Source organism: Mesoplodon mirus (assembly GCF_964341445.2).
Source record: "Mesoplodon mirus genome assembly, chromosome: 9".
Lineage (NCBI taxonomy): Eukaryota > Metazoa > Chordata > Mammalia > Artiodactyla > Ziphiidae > Mesoplodon > Mesoplodon mirus.
In genome coordinates, this window is record NC_138985.1 from 83,295,142 (window position 1) to 83,309,721 (window position 14,580).

The 14,580-nt window shown below is 38.5% G+C and overlaps 1 protein-coding gene across 1 annotated transcript in view; it reads left to right on the forward strand.

The window, feature by feature from the left end:
* The window catches only part of CFTR (CF transmembrane conductance regulator), a 187,313-nt gene that overhangs the window by 28,413 nt on the left and 144,320 nt on the right, over window positions 1-14,580 (forward strand). The window contains exons 3-4 of the mRNA XM_082631970.1: window positions 3,274-3,382; window positions 14,060-14,275. Coding sequence (XP_082488096.1) covers window positions 3,274-3,382; window positions 14,060-14,275 — 325 coding nt within the window. The remainder of the gene's footprint in view (window positions 1-3,273; window positions 3,383-14,059; window positions 14,276-14,580) is intronic.

Here is a 14,580-nt window from a genome sequence, read left to right on the forward strand (position 1 = left end):
ATTGGCCTTAGGGACTCAGTGGAACCAGGGACTGGTTTTATTCTCTCAGACCAGCTTCCTCCATGCAGTGGGTCCTCAGAACTCTTTGCTCATATTTTTATAGACCACAGAGGAAAGAGTCCTTTCTCTGTGGCCAAATGTGAAAAATCCCAGAAACTTTTGAGTCACAAGCTCACTCCTTGGACCAACAACAATCTATGAATGAGCTAGGCTGGGTCTTGTGCCAGCAGTACAGGGTCTGATACCAGATGAAGGGGAAAGGGAAGAGGGAGTTGACAGAAAAAAGAAAAAGAAAAATAAGTAGCTACTTTTTACTGTACCAAAATAAAATAGTTGAGTAGATTTGCAATTTGTTTACCTTATTTTCATGAAATTCATTGAATTTATTTTGAAATTTCAAGGCAAATAAGATATTCAGCCTTTTTCTTGATTTTATTCAAAGAATTAGGCTAGTGGGAGTAGCAGCTTCACATTTCCAAGTTCAAGGTCCAGCTCCTAATATTGAGTACTTAGTGTGTGTATGTGCCATGAGGGCAGGGATATATTTTTTTGTTTTGTTTTTGTTTGATTTGTTCAGTTTATGATGTGCCTGGAATAGGGTCTAGAATAGGGTCTTGTATATACAGTTGTCCCTTGCTAGATTCCCCCTGGATATAAAAATCTATGGATGCTCAAGTCCCTTATACAAAATGCATATAACCTACACATATTCTCTTGTATATTTTAAATCATCTCTAGATTACTTATGATACCTAATACAATGTAAATGCTATGTAAATTGTTGCCAGCACATGACAAATCCAAGTTTTGCTGTTTGGAACTTTCTGGAATTTTTTTTGGTGAGTATTTTCCATCCCCAGTTGGTTGAATCTGAGGATGAGGAACCTGTAGACATGAAGGGCTGACTGTAGTAGGTGCTCAGTAAATATTTGTTGAATAAATGAATGATGATTGAATGTGAAATGGCTAGCATTATATATAAACCTCTAACACTTCTGCAGAGATAAAATATATAAGCATAGTATATTGTAGGTATAACAGCAAGTTCAAAATAATATAGTAGATATTGAATATCTAAGTTCTAAATGGATGCTGAGGGAAAGATTAATCAGAGTAGGACTAGGTTAATCAAAACCTGCGTACTCCAGATTTATTTTTACTTATGGCCAAATTGAGGACATAACCTGAATTTGTAGGATTATCTGGCCTAACATTTTTTTCTCCTCAGTTTTCATTGTGTCTCCATATCAATTCAATGTTTAAAATGTACCTATTTTATTTCAATCCAACACTGTGCCAGCATAAGTCCATAAACTTTATCTTTATTATTTTTGTCTTTTTTGGGATATCTCTTCTTCACTCTGTTATTTCTTTTTTATAAAAATTGTTATTTAGAATTTACTGAAATATTTTGAAAGAGTGAAATACCACTTATAGTACTTTGTATCTCTGTGCATTTGGAAAGTGACCCTGGCCACAGATTTCAAAGATGATATGTGATGAAGGCCCTAGGTGGCTACCATGTGGTTGAGGTACCTTGGCCCATCTGGCTCAGTTTGTGGCCGTGGATTTGAACCCTGTGCATTACTCCTGTATGCAGACCGCACATCCATTCCATGATTGTAGCTAAGCTACAAACTTGATAAGTTTAAAATTTCTTCCATTATGATTCAACTCTTGGTGTTTGGAATGCTTACTGGGTCTGTTGTGGTATTGCAGGAACTACCCCATCTACTCTCACTGCTGATTCCTTCCCTCAGGGTACAGTAGTTCAAGTCCCATCCACTGAAAAATTCCCCAGCTTTGCCTTCCCCTCAGATTGCTACCTCATTCTTTTTTTTTTTCCCACAGCTAATATCTCTGTGCTCTCCTGCTCTCTCTACTTCTCCTTTCCTTTACATCTCAGCTCCCTGAAATATGGTTTCTGTGTCTACCATATTCCTAAAATGACATTGACTAAGGTCACCAGAGGTCTCTTAATGTCAAATATAATGACATCTTCCTACCATGACTTCAGGGTTGACCACTTCTTCCCAACTTGAAACCATTTCTTTGGTTTATGTACCACCTCTCTTCCTGGCTTTCTCATCTGACTCATTCTTCCTTTGAAAGAGAGACAGAATCTGTCTCCATATTTAGCTCCTTACCCCGTTGTGAATCACCAAATGACATGGATAGGAGGCAAGTCTTGTGTGTGAGTGGAAGAGTGGGAAGAGTGTGAGCAGGTAGATGGATGACATAGCATAATTAGGCATGATAGAGAGTAAGCTTCTCAGGGAAGCCAGTGTCCATGCACAATGCCCATGACTGCCAAACCTGCCCTCAAATCTCAGTTGTGTGGTCTTCCTTTGGAGTAACTTAGAACCACCTCTAATAATGGTAGATGGATAGTAATGAGAATAGCTGTTGATCAGATATAAAATCTTTATATAGTTCTTTTCTGTGAAACTTTTCATCTCTGTACAGTTTAAAAATGAAGATGAGGGTAACATTTAGGGATATACTTTATCCACTTGGGAAGAGAAAGAGGGTTTTTATGAACAGAAAGTAGTGGCAAAAATGTAAATATAATCGGCTGATGAATGTATAGTATTTAAAAGAAAACAAAGACATTTATTTGACACCAACCATTTTTCAGACTTATTTAATTTCTATTCCTGCCATAAAATATAGAATTTGATTCTGTTCTAATTTTCCAAAGATGTTTATTGTAAAGAATGACTTTAGTATTTGAAAATCAAAGTTGATGATACTTGTTTCATACCCCTACAGTTAAAAACAACAAGTTTTTCTAATGTTAAATCACAGAAAAATCCACCTGACTTTTAATCTTGTTTTTGGTTTGACAGTTAGATTTTGTAAAATCCACTACAATTCTAAACAGGTAAAGATCAAGAGGTGAAGGGAAAAAATTAAATATTTATTTTTCACCTTGTTCTAAGCACAGCAATGTGTATTCATAAGAGTCATATTTTATTTGTCCACCTCTTGCATTCATTGCTTCTTAGAAGCCCAGAACCTTTCTTTAGCACATATAGTGTGGCCTTTTCATGAAGTCAACTCCTTGAAATGTGATATATGGCGGAGCATTGAATTCTGCCAAACATCTGCCTGAGTGTTGGTGTTGGAAGGTCCCCCCAAGGTTTTGTCTTTTTAGTCACTTGGGTTAATCTCATTGAATGTACTTGTGTGAATAAAACTATGTTAAGGGAAATAGAGAACTCAGATATTTGCACGTGCAACTTACTGTTCCCACTTTGTATTCTTTTGCAGAGAATGGGATAGAGAATTGGCCTCAAAGAAAAATCCCAAACTCATTAATGCCCTTCGGCGATGCTTTTTCTGGAGATTTATGTTCTACGGAATCATATTATATTTAGGGGTAAGGATCTCATTTGTAAGTTCATTATGGGTAAAATAATTATATTCATTTTTATTATTTATTTCTGGTTTTGTTGGGTCTTCATTGCTGCACGTGGGCTTTCTCTAGTTGCGGCGAGCAGGGTCCACTCCTTGTTGCAGTGCATAGGCTCTAGGTGCATAGGCTTCAGTAGCTGTGGCACACGGGCTCAGTAGTTGTGGCTCACGGGCTCTGGAGTGCAGGCTCAGTAGTTGTGGCACATGGGCTTAGTTGCTCTGTGGCATGTGAGATCTTCCTGGACCAGGGCTTGAACCCGTGTCCCCTGCCTTGGCAGGCAGATTCTTAACCACTGCGTCACCAGGGAAGTCCCTATATTCATTTTTATGATTATAGAAGGACTAGGGTAATCTGGTACCCAGGTAAAAGGCTAACTCTGAATACAAAGAAACCACTAAAACTCTAGTGGAGACAAGTAAAAAATGCATTGGAACTAGGATGTCCTGGAACACAGGTGGCCATTTATAATTTCAAATGGGTTCAGTAAAATAAATTTCTTTTAAAAAGTTATTTTCTGTTATGATCCCAAATCACATTATATTACTGGTATATGAGATTGCCGATGATTTTATTTTCCTATATTCAACAGGAGAAAGTCAGGAGACAATGTCAGGAGGAGAATTAGGTAAAATTCAGCAATTACATATATGAGTGTTTGTAATATTTTTTTTTTTTTTTTTTTTTTTTTTTCCGTACGCGGGCCTCTCACTGTTGTGGCCTCTCCCGTTGCGGAGCACAGGCTCCGGATGCGCAGGCTCAGCGGCCATGGCTCACGGGCCCAGCCGCTCCGCGGCATATGGGATCCTCCCAGACCGGGGCACGAACCCGTATCCCCTGCATCGGCAGGCGGACTCTCAACCACTGCGCCACCAGGGAGGCCCGAGTGTTTGTAATATTTTGAAGTCATATCTGCATGCTGAATTGTTTCAAGAAAAAATAGCAAAAATTAAAAATATGGCAGTGAGGTACTCCTGCAGTATGTTTGCTCAGTCTCCTATGTCTTCCTCATTGTGAAGAGAGCTCAATGCGTGAAGATCCCAGGCTTTATGGTGTTTAAGTGCAGTCTGGGATGTTCCCCAGCTGTTGTCAAATATAACTCTGATCTATTATTTTTTACCTCACCAGAGCATCATTTGGAATCCTTGACTGTAATCTGTAAAACTGATGGCAAGTTGAAAACTTATTTAGTCTTCAAGTAAAGGCTGTGCACAGTATTTGCTTTGGGAGGTTAGGTACCAGTTGAATGGATTTGTGTTGTAATTATATTGGTCTTCATGCCTTTGGGAGTGAGGGTTGCCATAGTGTCTCCCGAAGAGATGCCATGCAAGTTGCATTGCTTTAAGAACTTGTACTTGATACACAGCAAATAAATACGTTTACACATTTATTTTGACAAAGATGACCACATTTAGGTCCCCAATGTTTTGTAATGCTATTGATTACCTCCTGGGAGAAATGCTCTGGCTTTTGAAATTATCTGTCTATTGATGTCCGTGTATCTATCTGTCTATCTATTTATCTCTCTCTCTCTCTCTCTCTCTCTCTCTCTCTCTCTCTCTCTCTCTCTCTGTAGAAACCTGCAGCCGTTTGGGGGTGAAAATATTTTATCTGTAAATATGAATAAGGTAGCTGAAGAATTAACTATCTTTTAAGATATCTTTGAGGTGATTTTTCTTAATGAGAGCACCCAGAGCTTTGGGAAACAATATTTTTAAATTTTATTTATTTATTTTTAAAATTTTATTTATTTTTTGGCTGCATTGGGTCTTTGTTGCTCTGAGCGGGCTTTCTCTAGCTGCGGTGAGCGGGGACTACTCTTCGTGGCAGTGCGTGGGCTTCTCATTGCGGTGGCTTCTCTTGTTGCGGAGCATGGGCTATAGGCGCGCGGGCTTCAGTAGTTGTGGCACATGTGCTTAGTTGCTCCGTGGCATGTGGGATCTTCCCAGACCAGGGATCGAACACGTATCCCCTGCATTTGCAGGCGGATTCTTAACCACTGCATCAACCAGGGAAGTCCCAGTTTGGGGGAACAATTTTATCCATAGCTCTGGCTCCATTTGAGTTAATTTTTTAAAATGTTTTGTTATTTGCCTTAATGAGTATACTCTCTGCATTTGAATCAGTGTATAGAAGTACAGTTTACTCTGCCCATAGCATGTAAGAATACAACATTCTTTTTTTTAAATATATGCTCAGCACTGAGTTGTTTTTCTAGTATTGTACTAATATAGTCACTAATCTATGTCACCCATTTTATTTATTTATTTATTTGGCTGTGTTGGGTCTTCGTTGCTGCATGTGGGCTTTCTCTAGTTGCAGTGAGTGGGGGCTGCTCTTCGTTGCGATGTGTGGGCTTCTCATTGCGGTGGCTTCTCTTGTTGCAGAGCACGGGCTCTAGACACGTGGGCTTCAGTAGTTGTGGCTCGCGGGATGTAGAGCACAGGCTCAGTAGTTTTGGTGCATGGACTTAGTTGTTCCTCGGCTTGTGGGATCTTCCTGGACGAGGGATCGAACCCATGTCCCCTGCATTGGCAGGTGGATTCTTAACCACTGCGCCACCAGGGAAGTCCCAAGAATGCAACATTCTTAGTAAGTCATCCTTGGATTAAAGTGAATGATATTTCAATTAATTGTTATGTCATAACTAAGATTGTATAGAAACTCAAAATTTTCTCTTCATGTTCTCCATCACATGCTGCTTCCATCGGTTAACATAAACACAACTGAGTAGAAGCTGGGAGAGAGGCTGAATTATTAAGTCCCTTTTATGCTCTGCCTGACTTGTGAGATAATTTATTCCTCTAGATTCCACCAGCATAGAAGTTTCATGTGAACCAAAGCAGTCACCTAAACATGAAAATTTCGATGATACATGAACATATTTATAAAATTTATTTTTGGTCTGGTATACACAGATCAAAAAATAAACAAAATATAGTTTAATATTTATTGAGTACCTAATCTGTTCCAGGTTCAGCATTAAGCCCTTTATACAGATTATTTTTGGTCATTCTCCTAGCAACTCCATGGAGCAGACATTAGTATCTCAAATATATAGAAAAGGAAATTGAGATGCAGAAAATTAAGTAACTTTTCCAATGTTAGGTATGTGGTAAATTTGAGTGATAGCCAGGTCTCTTTGGTTCCAAAACCTATGACCCTTGTGTTAGATCAGATTATAATTGCTATGTAACTGTATTTGTAATGATTGTATGTAGGTACTCAATAGAATGGTGACTGTAGTAATCAGTCTTGGGTCTGCTGAGCTTCTTTGCATCTGCTCAGGAGATATAGGTTAAAAGCTTGAATGTTGAAGATTCTTCCAGGGTCACCTCAGCAGCCAGATATAACATTGCCTTTAACATTTAAGACTCCCAGCATAAAGGAAAAACTGGCCGTTGAAGAACTGAGTGTGCAAGTCAGTTAAGGACAGTCAGAGGGAAGCCAAAGGAAGGGAGTCCTGTAGGCAGATTACTGAGAGAATATGGTTGTCACAATACCTTTATTATGATAAGAAATTTACAAACATTCACTCAAATATATTCTTGACTCCTAGGCAGCTCTGGGCATATTTCCATCATCAAATTGAGGTAAATGTCAGTGCAACTTGAGTCAAACTACTTTTAATATTTAAATTTGTTAAACTCCAAGAAATTTAAGGTCATAAAGAAGTCTTAGGACTTAGGCTGTTAGAGTTTTCAAGTCCCACAGTCTGTCTTGCAAAAGATCTTTGTCCCTTATGTTTTGACAGAGACATTGGGTAGGTGTTGAATTTAAGCATACTGCTAACTAAGAGAGTGTTTTGGGGAATTCTGCACACAGGTAGTCTCTGACTTAAGCACTTTGACTTACTTTTGTCCCTTTCACCTAAGGTCACCTACCTCCAGCAAATTTTCTAGATGCCTGTCATGGAGAACTCTTTTCTCAGCTTCCTCTCACATCCCCCCATATCTAGCTGCTTCTCTAACCCCAGCAGGGACTTGAATGCTACACTGCCTACACTCACCCTACATCCTGAATATTTCTACCCTCTACTAGAACCCCCATCCGTAACACACATGCTGTACTTCCTGTGCTCCCCACAGTGTGCTATCCAGTTCCTATGTCAAGGTTTGGAAAATCATGGGGTTTAGATTTCTTTGAAACAGAGAATTCTTACTTTAGAGTAACCAGCAGCCCAACCCCAGATAATGTGACTTAATTGGTCTGGGATGAGCTCGGGGCTAAAGTTCCCCAGGTGATTCTGATTGAGGTAGACAAGCAGGAACGTTATCACTGAATGCATCTGACTTTCGCTAGAATCTAAGGTGAGGGTATTGGGGGGTGGTACACATGGAATTTTTTAGTTTGATTTTTTAAAAATGATAATATCAAAAACATTTTAGACAAAAAAATAAATATTAAGTCCTTTAATGACAGAAGGACAGTGTTTCTCAAACTTTTATATGCATACCAACCACTGCCCCCTCCCATCTGGCTAAAATGCAGATTTGGGGTGGAATCTGAGATTCTGCATTTCTAAAAGCTCCCTGGTGAAGACCCTGTTTGCCCTAGCACCATGCTTTGAGTAGCAAGGATTTACAGGGTCATGAAAGAAGAGAAAGCCTAGTTAGAAGTTACAGTTATTGTGAAAAGAGAAGTAGGTGGACTAATCATGGCCAAAGAGCCCCTGAATAGAAGTGACAAGAATCCCACTGAGATTAAATGTGGCTGAGGGTTTACTGCAGTGTCCCAACGTTAACTGTTAATTTTCTGTATCTTCCTCTGGCACTCTCTCTCAAGACTCTGCTGGAGAGAAGTAGATAGATGACTGTGTGCGTGGAGAGGGCAAAGGTTTAGCTAGGAGGGACTATGTTTCTCTTCCAAGACTGCATGGAGGAGATGATCCATCTCTTTCTGTAAAACATTGTTATGCAGGTTGGTTAGGCTTTTACAGTACTATTGAACACAGAGGTGCTCCAAGAGCATTTACCATTATATGTGCTTCTGAAGGCGAACCTAGGAATCCAACACCATGTCTGGTAGGATATTGTATCTAGGGCAAAATGCGTCTGTTCTCACGTGTGAAATTTTAGAACAAAATCGATTTGTAAGTTAGGAATTGTCTGTGATCTTGTACTTTCAACTTAAACTAGATATGAGGGGGCCCAGTTTCCTCATTCTTGGTGTGAACATGGTGCCTCTTTCTTCTTGTAGTTAACCAGTATCCTGTGGTGACTAGTGAGTGTGACGTGGTGAAAGTGTACAGTTTCTATGATCCCTCCTACCTTTTAATTATGTGTCTATGATACGGGGCCTAGAGAAATGGCTTTATCTTAAGTTACACTGATAGCAAGTTGTAACTTTATTTGGTAGGTTGATACTGAACTAGTCACAGTGCTTGAATTGATCAACTGCCAGGTCATATTATAACATTGTCTTTTCTATTTAAGGTTATGAATAAGATGGGGGGCTCTGGAGTCAAACTATCTGGTTCAAATCCTAGTTTTACCACTTGCTAGCTGTCTGATACTGGGAGAGTTATTTAAATTCTTTTTGTCTTAGTTTCTTTGATTGTAAGATGGAGACAATAATAGCACATATTTCATAGAATTATTGTGAGAATTAAACAAGTTAAGCATATAGAATAGACCCTGGTATATAGCAAGTGCTTTATAAATGTTACCTGTTACTGTATCATTAAATACAATCTCCACCTACCTTCACAAATACTCCTATTATTTGCATTTACTTTTCTCTCTGTATATGCTATAAGCAAGTCTTAAAGTACCAGTTTCATTTTTATAGGGCACAGGAAAATATTTTGCTAATGTTTAAAAATGATACCTAGATTCTAAGCATTACTTCAGAAATTAAAATTAATATTTTAACGTGTCTTCCATTATTGCATTTTCTGGATTAAACCTACTTTTGCTGCTATATCAGCAAGTCTAGGATTTTTTTCTTACAAAACGTGAAGAACAGAGCTTAGATTTCTAGTGAAGACATTGCTGGTAATAGTTAATAAGTCAATGAACACTCAAAGGAAAATGCCAAAAGCAAAACATTTAAAATTAGGCACTAAGTCTAAAAACATGATTCAGGGTAGACAAATACTATAACAATATTTTTGAGATTCTGTTCTTGGTATGGCAGCAGTCCCCAACCTTTTCGGGACCAGGGACCAGTTTCGTGGAAGACAATTTTTCCACGGACTGGGGGGAGGGGGGAAGGTTTCAGGATTATTCAAGCACATTACGTTTATTGTGCATTTTATTTCTATTATTATTACATTGTAATATATAATGAAATAATTATACAACTCACCATAATGCAGGATCAGTGGGAGCCCTGAGCTTGTTTTCCTACAACTAGATGGTCCCATCTGGGGGCGATGGGAGACAGTGACACCCGTGTGTTGCTTATGCCCAGTCTAGTCCATAAGATGCAGCTTAATTGTCACTTGCCACTCACTGATAGGGTTTTGATATGAGTCTGCAAGCAATTGATTTATTATGGTCTCTGTGCAGTCAAACCTCTCTGCTAATGATAACCTGTATTTGCAGCCGCTCCCCAGGGCTAGCATCACCACATCAGCTCCACCTCAGATCATCAGGCATTAGATTCTCACAAGGAGCGTGCAACCTAGATACCTCACATGCACAGTTCACAGTAGGGTTCTTGCTCTGATGAGAATCTAATGCTGCCAATGATCTGACAGGAGACGGAGCTCAAGAGGTAATGCGAGTGATGGGGAGCAGCTGTAAATACAGATGAAGCTTTGCTCACTCACCTGCCACTCACCTCTTGCTGTGTGGCCCAGTTCTGGGGGTTGGAGACCCCTGTGGTATGGTATACATACATTTTTGTAAAAACTACATACAGTTGGGGCATTGGATAGGTTTCATTTTCTGTGCTGAATATGGAAAATTTTTTCATTTAGCCAATTGTATAAAGCCAAAAATTTCCATAAGACTCTAGTGTATCAAGATAAACAAAAACTTGACACTCTTGTTTACCCTGTCAAAGGCAGAATCTTAAGCCTTTGCTTTGGTATATAAGCCAGTAGTCTTTGTATTTTATGATAAATTCTGGGTGTATGCCTGCATGTGTGTTTACTCTGTTCTATTTTTTTGTATGCGTGTTTTCTTTTTATCATTTATTTGTTGTCATAAGTTATATACAATTTTCTATCCAATATTTTATTATTTATTTTATCTTTTAAATATTCTTTTATGATTATGAAAATAATCAGATAATGATTGATAAATTTGATGTTTATCTTTCCAATTTTTTCCCATGAGAATATATACTTAATGAAGGGAGGTGGATCATTACTTTACATATGTTATAAATCTACTTCTCCTCTTAATGTTTTGTGAATGCTTTTACATATCATTAGATATTTCTCTTCCTAATCATTTTAGTGTTTAATGACTCATGTGGCTGTGCCATAGTTTATTAGTTCCTCATTGCTGAATATTTAGATAGGCTCCAATTTTTCACTGTCATAAATAATTCTTCAATGCACATCTCTTTAAAAGCTAAATTTTAGTAGATTTTCCAGTTGCCTTCCAGAAAAGATGTATTAATTTACTTTCCTGATACTAAAGTATGAAATTCAGCCCTCACTAATGATACTTATTGTCATTTAAAAAATGTTTCCAAATTGCTAAGTGAAAAACAGTATATTATCATTTGTATTTGCATTACTTTTGGTTCCTAGTGAGTTTAAACTGTTTTTATGTATTAACTATGCATATTTCTTGTGGGGTACAAATTGCCTTTTCATATTCTTTGTCTATTTTTATTTTGGTGTGTTTGTCTCTTTCTTATTGATCTATGAGAGACTATTTTCCTCAGCCTGTCATTTGTTTCTTTTTTTTTCGAATTAAAAAAAATTTTTTTAACATCTTTATTGGAGTATAATTGCTTTATAATGGTGTGTTAGTTTCTGCTGTATAACAAAGTGAATCAGCTATATGTATACATATATATCCCCATATCCCCTCCCTCTTGTGTCTCCCTCCCACCCTCCCTCTCCCACCCCTCTAGGTGGTCACAAAACACTGAACTGATCTCCCTGTGCCATACAGCTACTTCCCACTAGCTATCTACTTTACATTTGGTAGTGTATATATGTCCCTGCCACTCTCTCACGTCGTCCCAGCTTACACTTCCCACTGCCGGTGTCCTCAAGTCCATTCTCTACGTCTGCGTCTTTATTCCTGTCCTGCACCTAAGGTCATAAGAACCTATTTTTTTTTTAGACTCCATATATATGTGTTAGCATATGGTATTTGTTTTTCTCTTTCTAACTTACTTCACTCCGTATGACAGACTCTAGGTTTATCTACCTCACTACAAATAACTCAATTTCGTTTCTTTTTATGGCTGAGTAATATTCCATTGTAGATATGTGCCACATCTTCTTTATCCATTCATCTGTCAATGGATACTTAGGTTGCTTCACATGTCCTGGCTATCGTAAATAGTGCTGCAATGAACATTGTGGTACATGGCTCTTTTTTTTGTGTGTGGTACGCGGGGCTCTCACTGTTGCGGCCTCTCCTGTGGCAGAGCACAGGCTCCAGACGCGCAGGCTCAGCGGCCACGGCTCACGGGCCCAGCCGCTCCACAGCATGTAGGATCTTCCCGGACCGGGGCACAAACCTGTGTCCCCTGCATTGGCAGGCGGACTCTCAACCACTGTGCCACCAGGGAAGCCCCACTTATTTACTTTTTAAAAAACAAGTGCTGGCTAACACATATATATGGAATCTAAAAAAAAAAAAAAACAGTTCTGACGAACCTAGGGGCAGGACAGGAATAAAGACACAGACATAGAGAATGGACTTGAGAACATGGAGAGGGGGAAGTGTAAGCTGGGAAGAAGTGAGAAAGTGACATGGATATATATACACTACCAAATGTAAAACAGATAGCTAGTGGAAAGCAGCCGCATAGCACAGGGAGATCAGCTCGGTGCTTTGTGACCACCTAGAGGGGTGGGATGGGGAGGGTGGCAGGGAGACGCAAGAGGGAGGGGATATGGGGATATATGTATACGTATAGCTGACTCACTTTGTTAAAAAGGAGAAACTAACACACCGTTGTAAAGCAATTATACTCCAATAAAGATGTTAAAAAAATAAAATAAAGATATGAAGTTCAAAAAAAAAAAGTGCTCTTCAGTTGATATTGGCCAACTATTAACATGGTATATCTGGGTAGGTAGTTAGGGATTTTCTTTTCAGCACCTGTCTATCTGTTTGCTGTAATTCAAACTTATATTAAAATATGGCTGTGTGAGATGAGAGAACTCTAATATTCCATGTTTGTGATTAGTTTGTAAACTTTTTTTTAAACGTTTGAATCTTTTCCTACATTCACATCCTTGGTCTACACAGTTAATTTGAAATGAGGTACTGAATACCAGGTATAGAATGAGCAGCTACCCAAAGCTAGTGGTCAATCAATGATGGTGCTATAGCTTAGGATTCCTTGTGGGGGTGAAGTTGTTATAGGAAAGCATTTTCATTTATTGAGAATGAGAGGGCTGGTGGGATTGGGTACTGAGGTTTAGAAAAGACATAGTAGAAAATGGAAAAAAAAAAAAAGCAAATTATGGGCTGCCAGAAAGTAATGCTGAGCAATACTGGGGGGAGGGGCAGTCTGGCTTGATAATATACATTTGAAATGGAATCAATTAGCATAATATTATTTCCCAGAAGGGTTTAGCCTCAGATCCCCATTTCACTAGGCCATCATAAAACAGAATTACAGGATTACATGTCTTTCTCTTTCAAAGGCAAATTAGCAAGATGGTTAAGACTTAGACCTTCTGGGTTCAAATCCATGTGTTCAGAGCTATTCTTATATATTCAGGCAAAATGGTAATGAATTTGATGAACAATTTGATTTAGTGATGAGTTGAAGGTCTGATGAGGAAGATTTGGAAAACACAACTTTGGTCTTCCCTTGTTAACTCATAGGCCTTTGAGGACTTGATGAATTGTTGGAAACTGGCCTGAGGCTGAAGTCTTCTGACACACTTTTTTCCTAAAATCCCCACCTATCCCAGACTGGGAAGGGTGTGGCACTGGACTTTAAATACCACCAGTGCCTTTATGCTCCTCCCTCCTGTTGCCAGTTCCCCTTTATGTGGTTGCCTCAAGAAACTGTTCATTCTGGTAATAATTCCATCACTCAAAGTGCTTTTGAAAGTTCTATTTTGAAATCACATCAAATCACTTGGGCTCTTTGGCCTCAGTTTCTTCATCTGCAATGTGAAAATACTAATGCTTCCTCTGACTCCTAAAGTTGCCATAAAAATCAAATGAAAAATATTATATGCATTGTTAAGTGCTATGTAGATGTTACCAATGAACACACTATTCCAGAAATTACACCTTTGCTTTATGGCCGCTCTTCACTTTTTAGTAAAAAATACCTCATAAACGTCTCCAAGTGACTTTTGCTATAACCTAAAATAAAATGTTATTTCAAAGTATAAAGATATTACAAAGGACATCAAGAGTTTCAGGTTTGGCATGGCCCTCTTTCATCTTCTGTAAAGATGAAACTACTTGTGTTGAAATTATGAGGGCATTTTATGAAAGAAAAATAAAATTTCATTTCTCTGTTTTCCGTCTTCTGCAGGAAGTCACCAAAGCAGTACAGCCTCTCTTACTGGGAAGAATCATTGCTTCCTATGATCCAGATAACAAGGTAGAACGCTCCATTGCGATTTACCTAGGCATAGGCTTATGCCTTCTCTTTATCGTGAGGATGCTGCTCCTTCACCCAGCCATTTTTGGCCTCCATCGCATTGGAATGCAGATGAGAATAGCTCTGTTTAGTTTGATTTATAAGAAGGTAATACTTCCTTGCACAGTCTCCATGCTACGTGTTAGTGGCATCATGTTTTAAATGCCATGCTGATACAAATAAGGGGTAAATGCTGAAATCAGTTTTGCATACCTGTGAAATACATGGCAGCAATAATGAATATTTCTAATTTTCATTGATAATTCACTTCACTTCAGCTAATAATTATTGAGTGCCTTCTATAAACTGCCTATATTTTAGATTTCATTTTTTTCACTAGTCATACACCAGTTTTTGGAATCCATGGCTCCTCATTGAAATGATTCTTACTATCTGCATTAAAGTCATTGACA